This window comes from Saccopteryx leptura, chromosome 6 (assembly GCF_036850995.1).
Source record: "Saccopteryx leptura isolate mSacLep1 chromosome 6, mSacLep1_pri_phased_curated, whole genome shotgun sequence".
Lineage (NCBI taxonomy): Eukaryota > Metazoa > Chordata > Mammalia > Chiroptera > Emballonuridae > Saccopteryx > Saccopteryx leptura.
Genome location: NC_089508.1, coordinates 85,607,711 through 85,635,259, shown reverse-complemented (window position 1 = coordinate 85,635,259; position 27,549 = coordinate 85,607,711). Strand labels below are relative to the sequence as shown.

The following is a 27,549-nucleotide window of genomic DNA, read 5'->3' as shown; positions in this document are numbered from 1 at the left end:
AAAGTTGTTCCCCACACCCAAGCCCTGGTAAAGTAAAGGACTTGTGTCTTCACACTTTGGAAAGCAAAAAATATATAGTCTTGGTGTGGGGTGGGCAATAAAACTAGCGTCTCCAGCTTTACAACCCAGAAGATGTCTCCAAGGTCCTGGTCTCATTTTTCCATTCTAGAAATGTAAACACATACCTCCGGAGAAGTAAATCACTCTGTGGAGTTCTCGCTATATATCCAGTCATACATTAAATCCTAAAGCTTGTCTTTCAGCCTAGATCCCAAAGTTTTGTAAAATTTGCTCAGAAAGCTGTAACTGCAGAAACATAAACATTTTCTTTACAATCCTGCATATATAATGTGGTACAAAACAAATGAGAAATTGAGTTAAACCAAAAGATTAGATTGTCAAATCAAACTCAATAGTCTTTCTTGTGTAAGGACATAGGCCCTCTTCCTGCACTGCTGACTAATATTAAATCTATCAGTCCAGGTATTTAACCCTTTGAGTAGTATGAATGTTCATGTACGTCCTCATGCCTCCTGACCACCCAGAATACAATCAATTTAGTTTAAAAATGTATAAGGCAACATTAAAAAAAAGGCAAATGTACATTCTTCTTGTTTCCATAAATTGGTTAAAAAACAAACATGATTTTAGGTTAATAAAACTGGAACTGGAACTAATTTCATTTAAAAAAAACAAAACTCACAGGGATCAGCCAGAATGAAAAAAACTCACTACTCAAAGGGTTAAACCTCTGTTCCTCCAGGGCCATTTCTAGATGCAGCCAGTCTACTAAAAGGGAGCTCCCTCTAGCGTCTCTGTTTGGACTAGCAAATCTTTTCATCATGGTGAGCTTTCAGGAACATTATTTGGGTAGTACTCCAAGACCAGCACCAACATCCCTACAAAAGAGCTAGCACAACAGAGGCTCTCGCCTTAGTAACCCAGAAGATGGGTTATTATCATGGTACATTAGTAGTATTTGTGAAACTTAGGATGGTGGTTTGTGCACTAAAATAATGTAAGTCCCACGAGAGTGTCAATTAGTATACCAAATACAGCTCTGTTATTATTGGCTTTCCATAAATGTACTTTGCATTATTTCAGAGAGGAACTATCAGCAATGTTGATCCACTCATTATATCCCCTCCCAAATCCATCTACTTCAAGGGTGGTGTTTCAATTTCCTTAAACAAATTACATTTACATTTATATACTCTGTATTTGAAGAACAAAATCAAGTTACAGTAGGCAGTAGAAATCTGTTTTCCATTATACCTAGGTAGATGTCTTAGCAACATATTGTTAGCTTTGCTGCTTGTTTTTAACATTTATATGTTTACTTTTATTGATGTAGCATTGATTAATAGCATAATATAAACTTCAGGTGTACATTATAATTAAATATCTGTATACTCTATTGTGTACTCAACACCAAAAGTCTAGTTTTCAATAGTGACCATATATTTGACTTTATCGTTTTGACTTTCTCCAACACCATTCCCTTCTGGTAACTACCAATCTGTTGTCCAAATCTGAGTTTGTTCTTTACTTTTTTTTTTTTATTCCACATGAGTGAAATCATATGGTTTTTGTCCTTTTCCATTTGGCTTATTTCACTTAGCACAATACTCTTTAGATCTATCCATGTTGTAACAAATGACAACATTTCTTCTCTTTTATGGCAGAGAAGTATTCCACTGTGTATGAATGTATGTGATTTCTTTATCCATTCACCTACTGAAGGACATTTAGGTTGCTTCCATATCTTGGCTATTGTAAATAATGCTGCAGGTACCTATATCTTTTTGAATTTGTGCTTTTTATTCTTCAGATAATATCCAGAAGAATAATTGCTAGATCATGTGGTAGGTTCTATTTTTAGTTTCTTGAGGAACCTCCGTACTGTTGTCCATAGCAGCTGCACACATTTACATTCCCATCAACCATCATTCCCTTCTCTCCATATTCTCTCCAACACTTGTTATTTCTTGTCTCTGATAACACCCATTCTAATAGGTATGAGGTGATATCTTCTATAGTTTTGATTTACATTGCCCTAATAATTAGTAATGTTGAACATCTTTTTATATGTCTGTTGGCTGCCATCTGTATGTCTTTCTTAAAAAATTGTCTATTCAAATACTCTGCCATTTGTCCATTTCTGTTTTTGTTTCCCTTGGCTTTGGAGTCAAATTCACACAAACCGAACTGTGGTGGTGCAGTGGATAAAGCGATGACCTGAAATGCTGAGGTCGGCAGTTCAAAACTTTTGACTTGCCTGGTCAAGGTGCAAACAGAAGTTGATGAGTACCGTTCCCCCCACCCTCTCTTTCCTCTCGCAAATGAGTAAAATCATTAAAAAATAGTAATAAAAAAACCCTAACGAACCTGATGTCCAGAAGCTTAGAACTTATGTTTCCTTCTATATATTTTATTGTTTCAGGTCCTATATTAAGTCTCTAAACCATTTTGAGTCAACTTTTATATGTGGTATAAATAGTGGTCTACTTTAATTCTTTTGTACATAGCTTAGTTTTCCTATCATTGTTTATTGAAGAGACAGCCCTTTGTCCACTGTATATTCTTGGCTTGTGTGGCATTAGTTAGTTGTCCATATGTGTGGAGTTAACTCTGGGCTCTTAATCCTGTTCCATTGGTCTGTTTGTCTGTTTTTCTGCCAATTCCATACTGCTGTGATTACTATGGCTTAGCACTAGAGTTTGAAATCAGGAAGTGAGATACCTCCAGCTTTGTTCTTTTTTTCTGAGGATTGCTTTTGCTACTTGGGATCATAAAAGATCCCATAAAAGTTTACATACACACTTGAGAATTTTTTTTAATTTCCATGAAAAATGTCATTGGGATTGATAGGGATTGCATTCTGTGTATTATTTTAGGTTTTAACAATGTTAATTATTCTATTCCATAAACATGGAATATCTGTCCATTTCTTTGTGTATTCAATTTCTTTCAACAATGACTTGTAGCACAGGTCTTTCATCTCCTTTGTTGATTCCTAGGTATTTAATTCTTATTGCAATGATAAGTGTTATCATTTTCCTCACTTCTCTTTCTGTTAGCTCATTGTTAGTATATAAAAATGCAATGAAGTACCATGCTGTGTGGCCTGCTGGGCCTTGGATTCTCAGTTCTTTGGGAAGAAAAGGGAAGTTCACTGAGGCAGTATTTTGTATTTCTGTCTCTACATAAATGACGGTTGCTCCACAAACACTACTAGTAGTCCCTGGCTCTGAAATGTGCTGTGGAGATCAACAGGGACCCTGATCTTCTGTCCGACATTTCTCTAGGAGTCCATATCTATGTTGCTTAACAAGTAAGTGGTGGAAAGACTTTGGATAACTCCTTGAGGAGGTGGCTGCCACTGGAAGGGCCATGTCTCCCCTGTCGTTCCAAATGAGAGCACTTTCTGAGCTCTACTGGTTTCCCCAGAGGGATAAATGTATCAGTATAAAATGGAGAAATGATATCTGTGAAAAAATGAGAATAGATTTTTAAAAGCTTACACAATTTCTTAAAAAATGCAACAGGTTTTTGTATATTGATGTTCTATCCTGCAACTTTACTGCAATTGTTTATTATTTCTAATAATTTTTTGGTGGAGTCTTTAGGGTTTTCTAAATATATGAAATCATGCCATCTGCTAATAGTGCCAGTTTTACTTCTTCCTTTCCAATTTGGATGCCTTTTATTTCTTTTGCTTGCCTAATTGCTCTGGCTAGTACTTCTAATGCTATGCTCAATAAAAGTGGTGAGAGAGAGCAACCTTGTCTTGTTCCTATCTTACAAGAAAAGCTTTCAGTTTTTAACCATTGAATATGATGTTAGCTGTGGGTTTGTCATATGTGGTCTTTATTATGTGATGGTATTTTCCTTCTATACTCATCTTATTTAATTTTTTTTAAATCATAAATTAATGTTATATCTTATCAAATGCTTTCTCTGTATTTCTGAGATGACCATATAATTCTTATCCTTTTTTTAAAAATGAATATCCTTTAGCATGTTGATTGATTTGCAAATGTTAAACCATCATAACTTTGGAGTGAATTCCACTTGATAGTGGTGTATGATCCTTTTAAGGTATTGTTATACAGGGCTACTTGTACTCAGATCATTCCTATTCCCATTTAAAAATAATTTCATATGTAGTTCAAGGAACGAGTAAGGCACTTAATCCTTTCGGGTAAAATTGCCAAATTCCAGCCTTCACCCACTATAACAGGTTAGTTGTCATAACATTCAGAAGCATAGAGGAAACTCTCATACTATTCATTTGCTCAACCCAAATAATCTTTCGCACTCAACAGTGTCTAGAATACAGATATAACCTCCTAATTGTTAATTCTAATAATTCATGAATAATTATTCCCCAATATTTTTATGGTATTCTCTATAAAAGCCTTAACTATTAAACAGAATACTCTTAGCATTCAGTAGCCACCTGATATTGGTCTCCAACTACCCGTAGGTTTTTTTCTAATGATCAATTTAGCTATTTTGTGAGCAAATAGAACAAGAAGTAGGTTTTCCAGAAATGATTAAATATGGTTTTTCTCCAACTACTATCTTTATTTTAAAGAGTCCTGTTTTTACCAGGACTGCTACCAATAGCTAAGTCCTCATTATGATTTTCTATTTTCTCTTTTGCCAAAGAATGTCTTATATATCTGTGGGTCAGAAAAAAAATCTCATTGACTAGGCCAATTTACAAAAAAAAAAAAAAAAAAAAAAAAAATTGGATTTTCAAATCAGACTCATACAAGCCAGAGACCTTAACTAGGATAAACCTTTACTAATCATTTCCAGGGTACAGGCAACCAAAGGCAAGTGAAGTAGGAAGTGGGGTCAGAACCATCAGTGTCATGCTCTGGGTGTTTTCTGGACACAATGAATCTGCACTGACCTAGGTTAATATGTAAGGTCTCTAAGCATGTAGTTTATATCACTTAAGATACAAGATAGCTACCTCAGTCGCAAACCACTTCTATTTCATATTCAGATAGTTACACACCTTACATGACATGTTACAGGAAGCCATGCCCCAAACCCAAAGTTTCCAGATTTGTTTACCAAAATCAATCACAGCAAACAGATACCTCCTAAAAGCAGTCCAAACACAAGAATTCTTCCCAGATAGTAAAGAACATTAGTGACTATGTGTTGTTTGTTTTTACCATGAGGTCTGTAGTTGATGTTTATAAGGTTATATGGGCCCTTCTTTCTCTCTTTTTAGGGAGTCTATCCCAATTACTAGGAAGAATATATTGTAGACTTGCTATTTTCTTTTTTTCTCAATAATTATGGAATTTTCTAATAAATAATATATTCTGTGTCTTTGAGACAGAGATGTTTCACTGTGAAAGAAAGTACAGATAGAATACAGAATTATCATTCTTAGATAGTCCTGATTTGATTTCAAAATATGAGCTCAGAAGGTATATATACATAAAATCCCATTAAAAATCCAGACATTTTGAAGAAATGGAAACTAGAAATCAGGTCTCAGACAGAAAATGTACAAGACGACCTCATATGTTCATAGCACTAATTATACAGTCACGTACCACTTAACGACATGGATATGTTCTGAGAAATGCATCATTATAGTATATATTTCATCATCGTGCGAACATTATAGAGTGTACTTACACAGACCTAAATGGTATAGCCTATACACTTAGGCCGTATGGCATAGCCTATTGTTTCTAGGCTACAAGCCTATACAGCGTACTGTACAAAATATGAGATTAAATCAAGCAGAAGAGAAAATTAGGCAGTGAATTGACATGGGAAGCATGAGATGTACAGGGCTGCTGCTAGAAGCAAACATTTTACTTATAAGTAGAAAGGGTAAACTCTAAAATAATAACAAGTATAGTAAATGTATAAACCAATAGCAGTAATTTATTATCATTACCAAGTATTATGTACTGTACATAATACTTTTATATGATTGACAATGTGGTGGGTTGACACGAGCACTACCACAGACACAGAAAACGCACTGTGCTATGACATTGTGGTGGCTACACTGTCACTTGGTAATAGGAATTTTTCAGCTCTATTATATTCTTTTTTGTTTATTTGTTTGTTTTTTAAGTGAAAGAGAAAGAGAGAAGGACAGACACACAGGAAGGGAGAGATGAGAAGCATCAACTTGTGGTTGCAGCGCCTTAGTTGTTCATTGATTGCTTTCTCATATGTGCCTTGACCAGAAGTTTCCAGTTGAGCCAGTGACCCCTTGCTCAAGCCAGCAACCTTGGACTCAAGCCAGTGATCTTGGGCTTCAAGTCAGCAACCTTTGGGCTCAAGCCAACAACCATGGGGTCATGTCTACGATCTCACACTAAAGCTCAAGCTCGTGAGTGAGTACTCAAGCCAGACGAGACTGCACTCAAGCCAGCAACGTCAGGGTTTCAAATCTGGGTCCTCACTATCCCAGACCAACACTCTATCCACTGTGCCACAGCCTGGTCAGGGTCTATTGTATTCTTAAGTGGAGCACCACTGAATATGTGGCCCAAGGTTAACCAAAATATGTTACACAGCGCACCACTGTAATAGCGCCACACTAGAAACTACCTAAATGTCATCCATGATAAAATGGACAATTAAATTGGGGTGCATTCCTACAATGAACCTCCACACCATAATGAGAAATCAATAGGCCCTGGCCAGTTGGCTCAATGGTAGAGTGTTGGCCTGGTGTGTGGAGGTCTCAGGTTTGATTCCCAGTCAGGGCACAAAGGAAGATTCAGGTTTGATTCCCAGTCAGGGCACAAAGGAGAAGTGATCATCTGCTTCTCTATCCTTCCCCATTCTCTCTCTCTCTCTCTCTTTCCGTCTCTGTCTTTCCTTCATGTAGCCATGGCTCAAATGGTTCGAGCAAGCTGGCCCTGGGCACTGAGGATGGCTGCATGGCCTGCCTCAGGCACTAAAATAGCTTGGTTGCCGAGCAACAGAGCAGCAGCCCCAGATGGGCAGAGCATTACCTGGTAGGGGGCTTGTTGGGTGAATATCAGTTGGGGTGTATGTGGGAGTCTGTCTGTCTGCCTCCTTCCCTCTCACTTAATAAAAATAATTAAAAAAAGAAAGTAAAAAATTATTGCTTTATTCAATAATGTGGATAAATCTCATACACATAATGTTGAGTCAAATAAGCCAGAAACAATTGAGAATATACTGTATAATACAATCATATTAAATTAAAAAACAGTAAAAACTAATCTTTAATTTTAAGTGATAGGAGATCTGTTACAACCTTTGACAAATACTGATAGGACGATATTAGTTAGCAATGTTCCACATCTAGATTTAGGTTTTGATTACATAGGCATTTTCATTTTGTGAAATGCATGAAATTTCATCAAATTAATCACTTCTTAGAATTTATGCACTAAGAATTTGTGCATTTATGCCATTTATGCCACACTTCAATAAAAGATAACCTAAAAACAAAACATGAGGCAGATCCATATTTATTGACATGGAACAAATCTCCAAGATATAATGTTGAATAAAAAAAGGCAAGTTCCCAATCAATACACTGACTAAGACACCATTCGTGTAATATTTAAAACTTATAGCCTGACCTGTGATGGCACAGTGGATAAAGTCAACCTGGAACACTGAGGTTGCTGTTCGAATCCCTGGGCTTGCCTGGTCAAGGCACATAGGGGAGTTGATACTTCCTACTCCTCCCCCCTTCTCTTTCTCTCTCTCCTCTCTTTCTAGAAATGAATAAATAAAATCTAAAAAAAACCCAAAAAACAACCAAAACACCCCCCAAAAACTTATAAAACAATCATAATATCTCTACACATATCATAAAGCAATTGATCTAGAAAGATGACAGCCATCACGCTGGTGTGTATCCCTGGGAAATTAGGTACTTGGTGGGAGAGGAGAGGCTAGAAAATACTGGGAGCTCTTCTTAATCTATGAAAATGTAACATTATACAGAAAGATGTTTTTATGTAATACTCATAAAATTAAAAATAAATATTTCTAAATGGCAGTATTGCTCTTAAATCTAATGTGCAAATGATTCTCAAAATGTCTAAAAACCAGAAACTTTTTAAATACTAAACTGTTACGTGAAAATTTCATGAGTTCACTAAACCTGCAGACAACAAGGTTATGCAACATAAATACGTACTAGAAATATATTTTTATATATCTAGGTAGAACCAACCCTTCTCTAGAACAATCCTACAATCTAAAGGGCCACAAAAGTTTGCTGAATCCTTCTTCCCAAGGAAACATCCTATTTGTCCTATTTTTTGCTTAAAACCTTTTCTAGAAACTTTAAAAGAAGTGAAAAAAGACTGGAAGCCTATATTGCATCATTTATATTTTCCTGTATCTTTAAAAAGAATGCGTTACTCAATAAACCCTTCTTTTTTTTTTTTTTTGTATTTTTCTGAAGCTGGAAACGGGGAGAGACAGTCAGACTGCCGCATGCGCCCGACCGGGATCCACCCAGCACGGCCACCAGGGGCGATGCTCTGCCCACCAGGGGGCGATGCTCTGCCCCTTCGGGGCATCCCTCTGCTGCGACCAGAGCCACTCTAGTGCCTGGGGCAGAGGCCAAGGAGCCATCCCCAGCACCCGGGCCATCTTTGCTCCAATGGAGCCTTGGCTGCAGGAGGGGAAGAGAGAGACAGAGAGGAAGGAGGGGGGGTTGGAGAAGCAAATGGGTGCTTCTCCTATGTGCCCTGGCCCGGAATCGAACCTGGGTCCCCCACATGCCAGGCCGACGCTCTACTGCTGAGCCAACTGGCCAGGGCCTAAACCTTTCTTTAATACTGTTCTCCAGAATAACTTTCATTTTTTCATACCAAAAGGTAATCAGCAGCAACTATATATGTACTGTAAATGTTAAAATCACATCTATACCTTTGTCACTGAGAGGCCAAGGAAAAAGTAGTTCAATTTTATACTTTACCCACAAGTTCAATGTAACTTATCACCATCTCTGATCCCTACATAGAGGCACAGACACATCCATACACACAAGTAAAAAGACTCACAATATTAGTTATATATTATAATAAAAGTGGCAGTAAGGTCATAGTCTATGGCTTTTTATTTCTTTTTTTTTTTTGTATTTTTTTTTTTTTTTTCATTTTTCTGAAGCTGGAAACGGGGAGAGACAGTCAGACAGACTCCCGCATGCGCCCGACCGGGATCCACCCGGCACGCCCACCATGGGGCGATGCTCTGCCCACCAGGGGGCGATGCTCTGCCCATCCTGGGCGTCGCCATATTGCGACCAGAGCCACTCTAGCGCCTGGGGCAGAGGCCACAGAGCCATCCCCAGCGCCCGGGCCATCTTTGCTCCAATGGAGCCTTGGCTGCGGGAGGGGAAGAAAGAGACAGAGAGGAAAGTGCGGCGGAGGGGTGGAGAAGCAAATGGGCGCTTCTCCTGTGTGCCCTGGCCGGGAATCGAACCCGGGTCCTCCGCACGCTAGGCCGACGCTCTACCGCTGAGCCAACCGGCCAGGGCCGGCTTTTTATTTCTAATGAGGCAGGTTCTCTCTGACTTCTAATCTATTCCATCCTCTAGTAGTAAAAGGGAATGAGTGTGTACTGTCCAGTGAGATATCACATAAAATTCATTATCGAACTAGACAATCTTAGAAAATCCAAAAGAGGGCAATAACATGCTCTACATAGATTCATATAGAAAATTATATGAGAGATGTAGGGAATCACCCATCTGACCTTGGACCCTTTATAACTTAGATTAAGGAACTTTAGTTAAAAAGCCCTGAGTCTGAATGGTGATGTGAATGTAATTCCCTGCTGCAAACACAGGGAAGTAGGTTTCTTGGATGCAAACACCAAGAAACTGTGTGAATGAGTGACCTTTGTGCAAACACAAAGGAATGCATGTGAACAGGCTTTAGAAAATTAGCCTAGAGGTTTATAGATTGCCCCTTCCTTTGTGCTAGTTAGTTAGTTCCTCAAAGAAAAAAAACTTACTGACCGAAACTAGCCCTTTTTCCATATCAGCAAGAAGTTCATCAATCATTCTTCCCCCTTGTCACCTGATCTCCCTCTCCTGCACGCCTGCAGCCTTTGTTTCTTGTAAAAAAAGTTTTTGCTTCTGATCAATAAAAGTTCCAGGAGAAGGAGACTTGAGAGGTCAGTCTCTCTTGACTGCCTCTCCCTCTTCTCATGACAACAGTTTGTTTTGAGCAGTTTTTCCATGTGACACTGGTAGTTCCTGGGGGCTGGAGGATACAGATATGTCTACAGTGAGAACTTCAATCATAAGAGTTGCTCAGCAACCTTTTCTCTAAAATAAGAACACAACACCACTTCAATCATTCTCTTTTTATCAACTGCAGGTTCCCTAAATAAGACTTTTTAATAAAGAACACCTTAACTTCAACAAAAAGAGAGGAGGTTGGTGTTTACCAAGGAGAAATACTATAAGATATTTCTTTTAATGCTGTTTAAAATGTGAATTTATAAAATACTCCACAGCTTGAAACCTTGTTATTTCAGAGATCACAGAAGTAAACACTCCTAAATGAGGTACATATTTAGATTTTGAGAACCCTGAGGCTCCAGGGCATTTCCTCAAATAGGCTCATGAAATAGATGTTGTAGGTTCAAACCCTATGGCTTCTTGAAAATGAATATAATTATACAAATGGAAAACAAGTTAATGTGTTTGTATGTAATATCCACATTTGAATCAGATTACCACCTGCCTACAACATTGTGTCTATGCTAACTGATCAAATAACATTCTCTCAAATGTGACTTTCTCACCATCCCCACCAAAAACCCATTACTCTGCTTATCTCTGACACCACAAACGAAGTCAATCATTCTACTTTAGCATTATTCAAAATGTTAGAAAATACAATAAAAATATCATCTGTTGTACCAAATATAGCTTTTAAACAGATTAAAAATTCAATCTGTATTTCCTGTTTCCTAAGAACCTGCATTTCAAAACAAAGAAGACCTGAAAGGACGATAATACAATACTAGTATTGAGGCAGATTATATATATAAAATTAAGATTCACTATTAATCACTTTGGTAAATAGCCAAAAGCCTATTTTAAAATTTCCCCTTACTCAATTTCTTCAGCTTGTGACTCTACATTTTAAAAAAATGTTTCATTGATTTTAGTGAGAGAGGAAGGGAGAGAGAGAGAGGGGAGCACTGATCTGTTCCAGTATGTTCCCTGACCAGGGTTCAACTGGCAACTTCTGCACTTCAGGACAACATGCCAACCAACTGAGCTACCCTGCCAGGGCATGACTCCACATTTTTATATGCTAAATAATTCTTCCTTTTTTGTTATAACTGCTTATTAATGAACTCATTATCTGTGTGGTAACAGACAGCTCCCTTAAACGTCTGGCTACATACCCAAAGCTGCTACTTTGATGATGATTGCCTGAATGTTAGATGATATCATCTCTCGGAGCAAATCTTCTTGGTTTCTCTGCCAAAGGTAAGCTAACAGCTGAAGATTCAGCCTTTTACACCTATAAAATATAAAGAAAAAAATCAGATGATATCTTAATGTTCTATACTTGGAACCATAGCAATTATTTTGATTTTAAACATAATGTTTCTCTCAAAGACTTTAGCATTTAAAATGTTTTTAAAAACATGTTTTGTATTATAAAGTTCATATACACAACATTAACATATTTAATTTCCACAGGCTATGCACAAACAGGCAAAAGTGAAATTTCCAGATAAATTACAAGTATTAATTTTAGTAAGACTCTGTAAATTTAGAAATCTATGCACAAAAGCTTCCAAATACCAATGGATAATTATTCTTGTTTTTAGAACTTTCTCAGGTATCAAAATTGTGAAGCATATGCAAAACAGGAAAATAAATTTAGCCTAATAAAATGATCATATGTTGATTAAATTTATAATACCTATGGTTACATGAACTATTTTTATCTACTAACTAAAATTAAAAATAAACAGACTTAGTGAAAAGCAAATAAGAACAACAGTACAATATACTGAGCACCTAATATGTGGCAGGCATTGTACTACATGTTTACATTATGGTGCAGTAGAAAAGATACGGGTTTTGGAATCTGGACAAATCTGGGTATGAAACCTACTTCTGAACTCACTGGCTATGTGACTTCGGCAAGTCAAAACTAAGCTCTAGGTCCTTGATGGTAAACCTTTTTATAAAAACCATCTACTTTTGCAGTGCTGGTCAACCTGGTCCCTACCTCCCACTAGTGGGTGTTCCAGCTTTCATGGTGGGTGGTAGTGGAGCAACCAAACGGCGAAGATTAAGAGATTAGAAAGTGGAGTCATCCTTTACTCCTTTTTTCTTTACATTCCTTATTCAATATACCACAATGCAGAATATAACCACTTCTCACCAATACCACTAATACCTGGTCTGTTGCACCATTCTATCTCATGTCGATATCCTCCTAATTTCATGCTGTTTCTATCCTTGCCTTTTTAAGTTCAGCTTTCAAAAGAATGAATAAATGAATAAAGAAATGAATGAGCCTGACCTGTGGCGGCGCAGTGGATAAGGCGTCAACCTGGAAACACTGAGGTTGCCGGTTCTAAACCCTGGCTTGCCTGGTCAAGGCACATATGGGAGTTGATGCTTCCTGCTCCTCCCCCTTCTCTCTCTCTTTCTCTCTCTCTCACCCCCTCTAAAATGAATAAATAAATAAATAAAAATTATTAAAAAAGAAATGAATGAATGCATGAATGAATAAATAAAGTCAGTTTTTTGCCTGAGTAGGTGGTAGCGCAGTGGACAGGGCAACAGATTGGTATGCAGAGGACCCAGGTCTGAAGCCCCGAGGTTGCGAGCTTGAGCACGGGGTCTAAGGCTTGAGCCTGTGATCATAGACATGACCCCATGGTGGCTGGCTTGAGCCCAAAGGTAGCACTGGCTTGAAGCCCAAGGTCGCTGGTTTTAGCTCAAGGTCGCTGATTTGAGCAAGGGGTCACTGGCTCAGCTGTAGCCCCCCACATCAAGGCAAGTATGAGAAAGCAATCAATGAACAACTCAGGAGCCACAATGAAGAATGGGTGCTTCTCATCTCTCCCTTCCTGTCTGTCTCTCTCTCTGTCTCTGTCAAAAAAAATCAGTTTTCCATTCAGCAGCCAGTGTGATCCTTTTAAAAGAAAAACCAAATCATGGGATTCCTCTGCAAAAACCCTCTTCATCACTCCCAGTAAAAGTTCACACAACAGACCTACATGGATCTCTGGCTGGTTAGCTCTCACAGCTTACCTCCTCCTATTCTCCCCGCTGTACAACAGCCACCCCTACCCTGCTCACTCTTGCCTAATACTAGCCATACTTCCTACCTTCTTTACTTGTTTTGTGCCTTTGTGTAAATGTTTCTTTCTCAAGGAAGTCTATGATGGACAAAAAGTAATATAAAGAATGTAGTAAAAAGTCCGGATAAAATAAGTATTCAAAAACTAGAAGTCAAAGCCAAGTGACTTGCCCATGTCACACAGTAAGTGGATGAGATCAGATTTCAAACAAGAAAATAGCTCTAAACCTCATCATCCCTACTGTCTGTACGGTTAACTGGCTGACTACTCCAGCCCACACTGACCTCTCTTTCTCTTAGAAAATCCTAAACTTAATAAATGTAAATGTTTTGGCCTTGGCCAGTTGGCTCAGCGGTAGAGCGTCGGCCTGGCGTGCGGGAGACCCGGGTTCGATTCCCGGCCAGGGCACATAGGAGAAGCACCCATTTGCTTATCCACCCCTCCCTCCTTCCTCTCTGTCTCTCTCTTCCCCTCCCGCAGCCAAGGCTCCATTGGAGCAAAGATGGCCCGGGTGCTGGAGATGGCTCCTTGGCCTCTGCCCCAGGCGCTAGAGTGGCTCTGGTCGCGGCAGAGCGACACCCCGGAGGGGCAGAGCATCGCCCCCTGGTGGGCGTGCCGGGTGGATCCCGTTCGGGCGCTGGCGCATGCGGGAGTCTGTCTGACTGTCTTTCCCCGCTTCCAGCTTCAGAAAAATACAAAAAAAAAAAAGAAAGAAAAAAAATGTAAATGTTTGGTAATTTACTTATCCGTGGCCTTAAAAATATCACTATTTTTTCATGTTTGTATGCCCTGACTTTCAAAGAAACAAAAACCTTTTTTATTGCTGACTGTTTTGTATAGTTTTCGTTTGTAAAATGTCCCAGAGTTTATAGAGCAATTTTGAGGCAATTAACACAAGAATGATAACCGATGTTAATACAAGCATTACAGTTCTTGCTGTCATCTTACCAATGTTTAATGCCTGCTAATTAAACTAGTAGTCTCTATTGTCTATAGTTGAGAGTTTTTAAAATTAAAAACACCTTCATTACTTTCTGTTTTTATTGCAAAATTCTTGACTGTTTGCTTTGATATCTACAATCTGTTGACTATTTTTAAATTTAAGTCAAACTTCTTTACCTACTTAAATATTTTAACAGATCAAAATATAATGCCTGAAATACATTTCCTCTGCAAATTACTGTTGCATTTGAGCTTGTGACATTTACTAAATGCATTATATCTTGCAAACAGAATAATGCAACACAAACCATAAATTGAAGATAAGCTAATTCAAAACTGAGTTTGAAGACCAATGGATTCCCAGTAACACTGCTTTAAAATTGTCAAGAATAAAATTATTGCAGATACACTATATGGTATAAAATCTGGGCATTTTAACCCTGTATGAAAGTGTACCTGGGACTAGAGAAAAAGCTTGCCTCATCCATTAGTATGCTATATATGGGTCCTTCTTATATAGAGCCTCCTAATCAACAGCACATTTCCACTTAATTTTTTTAACTTTCATCAATATATATCAGTCCTATTTACAGTTTGGCTATCCACTAAACTGTGTAGGTTTGCACTTATTTCAAAACAGAAATTTATAAACAAAATAATTCTCAGAGTTGATAACCTAAAGACTGGTGAGAATAATATTGTTTCTAATGCATGGCGTAAGGGATATAAAATCTATCTCATCTATAGTTCAGTTGTTCTTAAATGGAGGCAGGCAGAAAGTAAAGAAAACATTTAAAAACACTCCCTTTTCCATATCCATTCTCCAGAGATTCCAACATACCCTCAAATATGATTCATATTCCCTTTCACATAATTACGCTTTGCCTTGCATTTCAGTCACTGACTTTTTAAAATCTATATTTTTAACAGCCTTAAATTCACTATGGTATTAAGAGAAAACAAATAAGATAAAAATTTAAATTTAAGGGTTCAAGTCTATTTAATATGCAAGTTTTTAATAAGATAGTCAATATGAAAGTTTCTTTGTCAAGAATACATAACATTACATAAATAAAGCTTTAGCTTATTTCTGTTTATTCTTTGAATAGTATAATTATTTAGAGGTTAAGTTTTGCTTAAGATTAATACTACAGTCCACATTTTTTTGCTAATATAATTGTGAAGAAAGCCTCTACACAATATTTTACTTATCCAAATAAAAATAAAAAATAAACTCATTTATGTTGTTTTTGCAAACTAACATTAAATAATCTATAGTATCATTTGACTATGGTTTTTTAATAGATCGATGAAATGAACTGTTTTGATATTTGTAGGCAGAGAGAATGATTTACTAGTCTACATCTCTTAGGGGAGGGGGAAGAGTAGGGAGCAACAACCTAAAAATTCATTGAGAGATCAATGACTTTATATATAAGTATTTCAATTGTGAATATTTTTGACCAAGAACTAACTCCTAAGGATCAGAGAATGGATAATTCCTTAATTCCTTTTTTTATAACTTTATGATATTTCTACATTACTGCATTCCTTCTATATGCTCCAGATTTTTATTACAAAAGATGATGAATTAAAAGAGAGTGAATGGGTACACTAATTCAAGTAAGAAAAAAAATTAAAAATAATACTTGTGACTTCAAAAATCTTTGCCTTATTTTTTTATTATAAATAATGTGTTTTCCTTATAACAAGTTAGTGTTTTCTCCATGTATGATATAAGAAAAGAACAAAAATAAAACTTCAAATTTTGTTACTTAGGTAAATACATACAGTTAATTTCATGGAGTATGTAGAATATCCTATCTATTTATTACTTGAATACAATCATATTTTTTATTTATTCACACTCTTAAAATACATGTATATTTAAATATAGGACAAATAATGTTCTCTTACACATTTTCTACTCGAATGTGCTGGTAGTCAGAAAGTATAGCACCTACTGATATCCCTTCCACTTCTTCTTTTTCCTGAAAACAAAGAAAAAATATAAAATATAAATAAATAAACAAACACGTGATGCTACACCATGCTCTGAAAATTATAAATAAACTGTCTCATCTTTTAAGTCCTCCTCTTAGCTGAAGAAAAATTAGTTCTTCTTTTAACTTAAAATCCAAATAACTAGAGACCATCTTCTGAGGAAAAGGCAAGACTTAGGCTGCACTTCCAAAATGTTTTCTCACTTAGCACACTTGTAAAGACTCAGTGATGTTTGATAAAAAAATTTTGAGGAATATCTATCTAAGGACAATATTTTCTTAGATTACCATTTTTTTTTTAAACTAAGCAATGGCTTAAGTAGATCAGGGAACGTAATGCTTTTTATTTGTATCTTTAAAAAAAGTGGATTTCCAAAAAAGAATAGCACCCAGGAAGCACAGAGCTATTGCCTGAATAACAGTATGGTAAAGTGAATTAAAAAAAAAAGTATGATGGAAAAAAAGCACTGAATTAATATCAACAGACTTATAATGAAGAACATTCAGTAGTATATCCAGCAGCACCCTAAAGGGAAGAGTACTAGTCTATCCAGCATGCTCATTAATGACCTGGAGGAGAATGTAAATTCCAGTATGATTAAGTTTGCAGATGATACAAACCTAGGATGAAGGAAACAGAAAAAAAAAGCAGTATTAGTCAAGTACATGGATGGATATGGACAACTGGGGATGTGGAAGGACAGGTCTAAGATGAGATTTAATGTAAAGAAGGGTAACATAACACACTTAGGTAAGAATAATATACAATGCAGGTATAAACTAGGGAACTGATACTAGAAAATAAATATGAAGAAAGTGACTAAGGGGTAATTAGTAATAACACATTGAATAGAAATTCTCTGAATAGGCATAAAATGAAATCCATCCTAGCATACGAAATACAGGAGAAACTACTTCAGAGACATGACTTCATTATTAATACTTTAGTCTTTCCAAATTTGGAACCTACAAAAATAAGTGTTTCACATAAAAACAAATGTAATATTTGAAACATACTGAAATAACTCAGTGTGTCCTAAAAGGATGCATAATAAATAAACAAAAATGTACAAGAATCTCTCATGTCTTTAGAGATAATGCCAATTTAAAATTTCCCCTCCAAAATGATAGAGAAATATCAGCCAAACCTCCCCAAAATAAAATGACTCTTTTTATTAGATACAGTTTCCAGGAAAAGAGCTAGTTCCTTTACTTTTCTATTTCAGCATCTTTGTGAGAACATTTGCTTATAACCTTTTTCTAACCTTTCTAGCAATTTTCTTTTCATAAAAGTCATTGTAGTCATTTGAGAAAGTCAAGGCATAGTGTTCCTCATTAAAAGCAAATATGGCATAGATGACAGAGTAGTAAACAGAGCAACTGAGAGATCAAAATTTCAGTTCTGTAGTAAAAAATATAAAGTACTAAGTATTGTGTATGTGCGCATGTATATTCACCTCTAGATCAGTGGTAGTAAACCTGGTCCCTACCGCCCACTAGTAGGTGTTCCAGCTTTCATGGTGGGCAGTAGCAGAGCAACCAAGGTATAAATAAAAAAATAGATTTAACTATAGTAAGTTGTTTTATAAAGATTTATTCTGCCAAACTTAGCAAAAATCCGACATAAAGTACTTGGTAAGTAATTATTATTATATGCTTTAACTTGCTGTAACTGCTTTATAAATTTTATAAAGTAAAGTTACTTCTCTACTTTATAAATCACCATTACTGTGGAACCGGTGGGCAGTTAGAAAAGTTTACTACTAACAAAGATACAAAAGTGGGCGGTAGGTATAAAAAGGTTGACTACCCCTGCTCTAGATCATGGAAACAAAGACAAGAGCTATTTGTTTTCCTTTAAGTCAACCCACAGTTAAAATAATAATTGGCATTTGTTATTCATTTAAAATGTGCTAACATTCTATGGTTCTCACTTAATGTTCACCTCAACTCTAAAATAATAATTTAATTCTTAGTCCACATGAATTCTCTGAAATCCTCTTCCACTTTCATCTCTTTTATTGTCTACTAGATAACACCTAAAAAATAAGCTCTAGAATTATATACCCAACTGAATTCTGACTGTTCTCAAAAATAGGCCTATATATAGATCATTAACTTTTTTAAATGAGACTTCTTTAAAAAATAAAGGCAGATTTAAAACATCTGACCTGAAAAGTTAAAAAAAAAAGTATGTTTACAAAACTGAAGCAATAGCACAAAAGAGGTTAAAATTCTCAATAAGAAATAAACCAAAATGTATCCAATTGTAGACAGGCTTTTCCCTTACAAGAAACAGGGGTAAAGCTAAAGATCCCATTTGGTTTTGCTACTGAAAAATCTACAAAATAACTTAGAAAAACCAGTTAAGTTAAAGTGTTTTGAGCCTTTCATTGTGCCTAATATTGATCTGAGAATACTAAATAACTATGGTGTAAGGCAGAGTTGATGTTAGGACAGCCAAGAATTTACCCAGGAGCCAATTAATGATTTGTTCAACAATCATGATGACTATTACCCATTAGAAATACATCCTTACCACTGACAAGTTCTGTGATTTTGAATAAATTATGTAACTTCTCCTGTGTTTCATTTTCCTTAGCTATAAAGTGAGAATAATAATAGTTCCTTTTTTCTAGGTTTAAAAGAATGAGTAAAATAATATAGATAAATAAGTGTCTGCCATAGTAAGCAAGCAGTGAATATTTTCTTCTATCATTATCATAATGTTCATTATTACAATTACTTCTATAATTACTTCTCTTACTACTTCTACAGTTAACTACTACTGAATCCCAAGGCATTGCCATTAGTGCTATGGAATAAGGCCTAACTTTACAGACAAAGCCCTTCATTCCTGGGTGCTAGACTTGCTCGTGATCACTTCTCACCACTAACCTACTAACCTGTGTTGGTTAATTTTGTATGCCAACTTCATTGAGCTAAGAGATGTCCAGTTATCTGATAAAATGTTATTTCTATGAGAATGTTTCTGGCAAAGATTAGGATATAAATGGGTAGCCTTAATTAATGGGGGTAGCATCATCCAAATGGTTGAGGGTCTGTATAGAACAAAAAGGCAGAAGGGCAAATTTGCTCTGTGCTTGAGCTGGGAAATCCATCTTCTCCAGCCCCCAGACACTGGCACTCCCAGTTCTTGGGCCTTTGGACTAGGATTGGGATTTATTCATTGGCTCCCTGTTTCTCAGACTTGAGGGTCTGGACTAGAATTATACCACCATTGTTCTTGGGTCTTCAGCTCAGCTTGCAAATGGCAGATCATGGGACACAGACTCCATAATCAGATGTGTCAATCCTTCATAATAAATCTCCTTCTATATATCTCCATATATTCCATTAGTTCCATTTCTATGGAGAACCCTAATATAATTTAGACAGAGTGAAGAATATGAGCCAAAGCAATAAAATAAGGGGCTCGGCACATAAGGGATTGCCAGAAGTTTGGGATAGTTGAAGGGCACATATCAAGAAATGGAAAAGGAAAAGGCTAGAAAGTTGAGATCAAAATATTCAGAATCATGCCCTGTACCCTGAAGGCAATTGAGAACCTATCCATGTAGGATTAAAAAAAAATCAACTCTGAATACAATTTGCATACAATAAACTGCATTCATTTGAAGTGCACAATTCAATGAGTTTTGACAAATGTATACACTAGTGAAATTGCCACCCAATTACACCCAATAGATATTTTCTGCCTCTTTGCAGCCCAATCCTCTCTTCTTTCCTGGCTCAGGCAACTACTGATCTGTTTTATGTTATTATACATTAGTTTGCATTTTTTACTGTTATTTTATATACATAGTATCATACAATATGTATCCTTTTATTCTAACTTCTTTCACTCAGCATAATAATTTTGAGACTGACCCCATACTGTGTACACCCATAGTTCATTCCTTTGTATTCCATTTGGATCTGTTATATGGATATACTGTTTTTGTTTATCCATTCATTTTTGATGGATATTTAGGTTGCTTCCAGTATTGGGTTCTTGTGAATAAAGCGGTTATAAATTATCCTACATGCCTCTGTGTGAGTGTATGTTTTCATTTCTCTTGAGTCACTAATGATTTTAAGAAAATATGATCTTATTTACAAGAAAAGAGATAAGTCTGATGAAAGTATGACAAATTGATTAGAGAGCAGAGAAAAAGAAGCAAAAGTCTAGTCTGAACAAATTTAAACATAGAATAAAAAGCTAAATTCCAAAAGCAACTAAAAGGACTTGGGAACCAACTGAAAAGAGATAAAAAGCATACATGCATAAAGGGTGGGACTAATGATTCTAGTTTAAGAGACTAAATAGTTTAAGCTAAGAAAGTAAATATGTGTACTTACCTGTATTTCCTTGAACAACATGGGTTTGAACTGCATGGGTCCACTTATATGTAATTTTTTTCAATAAATAAGTACAGTACTGAAAATAGACTTTTTCTTCCTTATGATTGAATTTTAACTTACTTTGTTGTAAGACTACATATATAATACTGTCAGTATGACCACTGAAGAGAAAGTTGCAAGAACAAAACATGACACATACCATTGCCAAATTCTTCAAGAAAATAAATTTCAGATCCTTGGTATAATAAATATGATTAAATTCAACACAATTCAGAAAACTTAAAGAGCTGAATACATATTAAACTACATTTTTGTGATCAAGTTGGCCAAAAGGCAATCAAGTAGTTAAGACCAAAAGTAGAAAAATAAAAAATAATAATGTTATTCTGTTCCATTGGTCTGAGTGTCTATTTTTCTGCCAATACCATGCTGTTTTGATTGTCGTGGCTCTATAATATATATAATTTGAAGTCAGGTATTGTAATGCCCCCAGCTTCATTCTTTTTGCTTAGGATTGCTTTGGCTATTCGGGGTTTTTTGTAGTTCCATATAAATCTGATGATTTTTTGTTCCATTTCTTTAAAAAATGACATTGGAATTTTGATGGGAATTGCATTAAATTTGTAAATTGCTTTGGGTAATATAGTCATTTTGACTATATTTATTCTTCCTATCCAGGAACAAGGAATATTTTTCAATTTCATTTTATCTTTTTTGATTTCCCTTAACAATGCTTTGTAAGTTTCATTATATAGGTCCTTTACATTCTTTGTTATGTTTATTCCTAGGTATTTTATTTATTTTTTGTTGCAACCATGAAGGGGATTATTTTTTTGAGTTCATTTTCTGATGTTTCATTGTTGGCATATAGGAAGGCAATGGGCTTTTGTATATTAATTTTGTATCCTGTGACCTTACTGTATTGGTTTATTGTTTCTAGTAGTCTTTTTGTGGAGTCTTTGGGATTTTCGATGTATAGGATCATATCATCTGCAAAAACTGAAACCTTTACTTCTTCTTTTCCAATATGAATGCCTTTTATTTCTTTTTCTTGTCTGATTGCTCTGGCTAGAACTTCCAGCACTATGCTGAATAAGAGTGGAGAGAATGAACAACCTTGTCTTGTTCTGATTTTAGGAGAAAAGTCCTCAGTTTTATGCCATTTAATATGATGTTAACTGATGGTTTATCATAAATGGCCTTTATTATGTTGATATATTTTTCTTCTATACCCATTTTGTTGAGTGTTTTAAACATAAAATTGTGTTGTATTTTATTGAATGCCTTTTCTGCATCTATTGATAGGGTCATATGGTTTTTGTCCTTTGTTTTGCTGATATGGTGTATTACGTTAACCGTTTTACGTATGTTGAACCATCCTTGTGATTTTGAGATGAATCCCACTTGATCATGATGTATTATTTTTTTAATGTGTTGTTGTATTCGATTTGCTAGTATTTTGTTTTGTATTTTAGCATCTGTATTAATTAGAGATATTGGTCTGTAGTTTTCTTTTTCTGTTGTCCTTGCCAGGTTTTGGTATGAGGGTTATGTTGGCCTCATAGAATGTGTTTGGAAGTATTGCTTCTTCTTCAATTTTTTGGAAGACTTTGAGAATAGGAACCAAGTCTTCTTTGTTTTTTTTTTTTTAATTTTTATTAATGTTAATGGGGTGACATTAATAAATCAGGGTACATATATTCAAAGAAAACATGTCTAGGTTATCTTGTCATTCAATTATGTTGCATACCCATCACCCAAAGTCAGATTGTCCTCCGTCACCTTCTATCTAGTTTTCTTTGTGCCCCTCCCCCTCCCCCTAACCCTCTCCCTCCTTCCCTCCTGCGTCCTCCCTCCCCCCACTCCTGGTAACCACCACACTCTTGTCCATGTCTCTTAGTCTCATTTTTATGTTCCACCAATGTATGGAATCATGTAGTTCTTGTTTTTTTCTGACTTACTTATTTCACTCCGTATAATGTTATCAAGATCCCACCATTTTGTTGTAAATGATCCGAAGTCATCATTTCTTATGGCTGAGTAGTATTCCATAGTGTATATGTGCCACATTTTCTTTATCCAGTCTTCTATTGAAGGGCTTTTTGGTTGTTTCCATGTCTTGGCCACTGTGAACAGTGCTGCAATGAACATGGGGCTACATGTGTCTTGACGTATCCATGTTTCTGAGGTTTTGGGGTATATACCCAGGGATTGCTGGGTCATAAGGTAGTTCTATTTTCAGTTTTTTGAGGAACAACCATACTTTCCTCCATAATGGTTGTCAACAAGACGGGTAATAGCAAATGTTGGAGAGGCTGCGGAGAAAAGGGAACTCTCATCCACTGTTGGTGGGACCAAGTCGTCTTTGAATGTTTGATAGAATTCACTAGCATAGCCGTCTGGTCCTGAACTTTTATTTTTGGGGAGGTTTTTGATGGTTGTTTCTATTTCCTCCCTGCTTATGGGTCTGTTTAGGCTTTCTGCTCCATCATGATTCAGTCTAAGAAGATTGTATTGTTCTAGAAATTTATCCATTTCTTCTCAATTGTTAAATTTGGTGGCACAGAGTTTTTCATATTCTATGTATATCAGTAATTCTTTGTATATCTATGATGATTTCTCCTCTTTCATTTTGGACTTTCTCTTTTTATTTGAGTCCTTTCTCTTTTTTCCTTAGTGAGTCTTGCAAAGGGTTTGTCAATTTTGTTGATCTTTTCAAAGAACCAGCTCCTTGTTTTATTAATTTTTTCTATAGTTTTTCTGTTCTCTATTTTGTTTATTTCTGCTCTGATTTTTATTATTTCCTTTCTTCTGCTGGTTTTGGGTTGCCTTTGTTCTTCTTTTTCTAGTTCCTTAAGATAGAGAGGCTGTGGAGAAAAAGGAACCATTATCCACCATTGGTGGGAATGTAAAGTAGTATAACCATTAGGCAAGAAAGTACGATGGTTCCTCAAAAAATTAAAAATAGAGCTACCATATGACCCAACAATCCCTCTACTGGGTACATACCCCCAAAACTCAAAAGCATTGCTATGTAAAGACACATGCAGCCCCATGTTTATTGCAGCATTGTTCACAGTGGCCAAGACATGGAAACAACCAAAAAGCCCTTCAATGGATGATTGGGTAAAGAAGATGTGGTATATATATATACTAGGGAATACTACCCAGCCATAAGGAATGATGACATTGGATCATTTACAACAACATGAATGGACCTTGATAACATTATACTGAGTGAAGTAAGTAAATCAGAAAAAACTAAGAACTATATACATAGGTAGGACATAAAAAAGAGACTCAGAGACACGGACAAGAGTGTGGTGGTTACGGGGGGGTGAGGAGAGGTGGGAGGGGGTGGGGGGAGGGGAGGGGCACAAAGTAAACCAGATAGAAGGTGACCGAAGACAATTTGACTTTGGGTGATGGGTATACAACATAATCAATATCTAAATAACCTGGAGATGTTTTCTCTTAACATATGTACCCTGATTTATCAATGTCACCCCATTAAAATTAATAAAAATAATAATAATGTTAGCAATAGAGAAGTTAGAGACCAAGACTGGACCCTATATAGTCTGGCACATTGCTCAGTCTCAGGGGCTCTCAGATACAAGTGAAATCTATTTAACTTAGGTCATTATCACTATCAATATGGATATATAAATTCAATTCAGGTAATAATAGAGTCAGCAGTAGTGTCATTCAGCATTAGAAACAACAGTGCTTAATTTCATTAAACATTTATGTTACTGTTCTCAGTGCTCCAAGGTAGTTTATTATTATATTCTTTTTGTTTTATAAACAAAAAATGCTAAGAGACTTTATAAAGTCAGCTATGATCAGATTAGCCAAGCAGACATCACAGGTCTATTTGTAGCTTAGACCATTTTTTCCCCCAATCTCTGTCAACGTACGATGCACCTGCAAGTCTGATGAGAAGCTAGTCCTAGCAGCTATTTGACCTACAATAGACAATCTTAACAATATAGAAGGCACTTGCAAAAGTGCACACATACTCACAAACTGGTAAAAACAGACTTCATTATTATCACAATTTCTATACCTACTTATATGCAAAATGATAACCATATTAAGGATTTATTCAGAAAGAGCCAATATATCAACACTCTGTTTAAGAATTCAAGGTCTAAATACAGAAGATAAACCATGCTTCTTAGAATACATTTTAATTGTTAATGTGGAAGAATCTCAGCAATCTATAAGTTTCCCCATTGAGACTGAAATGCACTATGTAAAAAACAGCTGATTTATTAAGAACTAGAAATGTTTATATGCATGCACATGCTAAACATGTATAAGTAAAGCCAAGCCTTTGTCCTTTTAAAGAAAATGCAAGCAATTTAGTTCTGATGAGTTTTTCCCCCCTTAAGGAATAAAAGACCAAACCTTCTTTCTAAGAAAATGCATAGGATACTGCTAATAGTAAAGACTTACTCTAGAAAGCAGGATTGAGTGAAGAAAAAGAAATAGGTAAAGGGACTTAAACTTTTTTTACTTTCTAAAGCCTTATTTTTCTTGATTATTTTTTTTTTACCAAGAATATATCAATATAATAAAAATCTTTTTAAAATTTACATTGAAAAAGGGAAGAACGGTTAATATTCTTCAACAAATTATTCAGTTCTACACAGCTTTATTTATTCCACAAAATTCTAGCACTTAAATATCATTGGTAAAACACTTTTGAATTCTGAGTTAGGTTACAGCAGAAAAACAAAGATAAAAAACACTTTAGCTAAGGCCCTGGCCGATTGGCTCAGCAGTAGAGCATTGGCCTGACATGTGAAGTCCCAGGTTCGATTCCTGGCCAGGGCACACATCTGCTTTTCCACCTTCCCCCTCTCCTTCCTCTCTCTCTCTCTCTTCCCTTCCCGCAGCCAAGGCTCCATTAGAACAAAGTTGGCCTGGGCGCTGAGGACGGATCCATGGCCTCTGCCTCAGGTGCTAGAATGGCTCAGGTGGAAACTAAGCAAAGCCCCAGATGGGCAGAGCATCAGCCCCTGGTGGGCATGCCAGGTGGATCCTTGTCGGACGCATGTGGGAGTCTGTCTGACTGCCTCCCTGCTTCTAACTTCAGAAAAATACAAAAAAAAAAAAAACCCAAAAAACAAAAAACCTCCCAAACCAACCAATCAAACAAATAAAAAACCAACAAAACACTTTAGTTAATATGTTTCTGGAGAAGAGGGCAGGAACTATAAGAAAATTTCAAGCCAGAAGTTTGAGAATAGCCCTGGAAAGTATCAGTATCTTTTCTTGGACAGATGCTACTGTCTGTCAAACCCAAAACCTATGTACAGCTCCACTATACCAGTTTGAGTAAGCAGAAAAAAAAAAAAAGAAAACCCACCACACTGTTCCTACCAAATGCTGCCACATTAGTGAGGAAAGGGCAAAGAGAGGACTCAATATATACAATTTTGGAAAAAAATTTATCACAAGAAAAAAGTAACATTTCAGAAACTATCATGTGTAGAAAACAGAACTTAAAGAAACGATTGAAATAAAAGGAGATGCAAATAGTTTAAAAGAGAATTAGACTTTTTTAAAGACTGTAAAGGAAACCACAATCACAAAAATTACTTTGGCATGAAAAGGTGGTAAATATTCAAAATTTGTAAAATAGAAAAAAATTGCAAGGTGAAAGATACAATGAAGACGCTTGCTCAGATTACAGAAGAAACAAAAAAGATGGAATTTTGTACAAAGTGATAAACTAAAAGATAAGGAAGAGCAGAAATCCAATAATTATAATTAATGCTGCTACAGAAGAACAAAGAACAAATGAAATACAGTAAGTAATCAAGCTATCTTAGGTGAAAATATGACTAGAAGACAGACCTGAATCTTGATGGAAAACTAGCAAAATTAACAGAGAAGAACCAACCCTTAGATATAAGCTGCCAAAGACTGCATTTTTGAGAAAAATAAAAACTAACCCTAGGAAATATAAATATCTATGTTCACAAACCCTCTTTTTCTGAAACCATGTGAATAAGGGGGAGACAATAAACCTAAAAAGAAGTAATAAATTCTCACTTACATTGAACTTAGAGAGGAGCCTATATGACAAATTATAAAGAACAATTGCCAAAACACAATATAGTTTGCATCAAAAGGAAAGACTGAGAGTCAAACTATAAACTTCTGCCTTAAAAGTCAGTGTAGATTTATAACATAAATGCAGAATATTCTAAGAAGATCACTATTATCTCCCAAATTGAAAAAATAAGGATTAGACATACACTAACAGGTATTTAAACATATTTTGAAAATGCTATAATTAAAACAGTGTGGTGCTGACCCAGGAATAGTCAAATCAATGCAATAGAACAGAATGTGCATAGAAGACCTAAGTGTGTATAGCAGTGGTTCCCAAAGTGTGCGCCAGGGCACTGGTGCACCCTAGAATATTTCCAGGTGTGCCTTATAGTATTCCAGAGAAATATGTGCCTTTTGGGGACTAAAAAAACAACAGGGTTTTTGGAGTTTAGATTTTTGGGGGACAGTGGTGTGGGGAATTGGCTGTAAGCTGACAGTCTGCCCAACCCCCCACCTCACTTGCCTTATTAGTTTGCAAAAGGCTGTTAAGCTGTGGTGCTGGATTGTTTACACTACCCCCCATGTTCCCTGGAAAGACTGGAGGCAAGTTTCTTCTATCCTTTGTTTGGTGTAAAGTTAAGATGATATGTATGGTGCGGGTTTTCTGCACTCAACACAAGAGTAAAAGGAGAGGAATTCTTCAATGTATTGATGAGGAAATGAGAGTTTGCCTTTCAAATATATGCCCAAACATAAAGAAATCGCTAGGACACATCAGGCTCATGTTTCTCATAAACACAAGAATGAAAAAACTTAACACATTTGCACC

The 27,549-nt window shown here is 36.1% G+C and overlaps 1 protein-coding gene across 1 annotated transcript in view; it reads right to left on the bottom strand.

Moving 5' to 3' along the window:
- DPH6 (diphthamine biosynthesis 6) overlaps nucleotides 1-27,549 on the bottom strand; it is a 204,096-nt gene that overhangs the window by 50,137 nt on the left and 126,410 nt on the right. The window contains exons 4-5 of the mRNA XM_066343414.1: nucleotides 16,201-16,274; nucleotides 11,419-11,537 (exon numbers count right to left, since the gene is read on the bottom strand). Of these exons, the coding sequence (XP_066199511.1) occupies nucleotides 11,419-11,537; nucleotides 16,201-16,274 (193 nt within the window). The remainder of the gene's footprint in view (nucleotides 1-11,418; nucleotides 11,538-16,200; nucleotides 16,275-27,549) is intronic.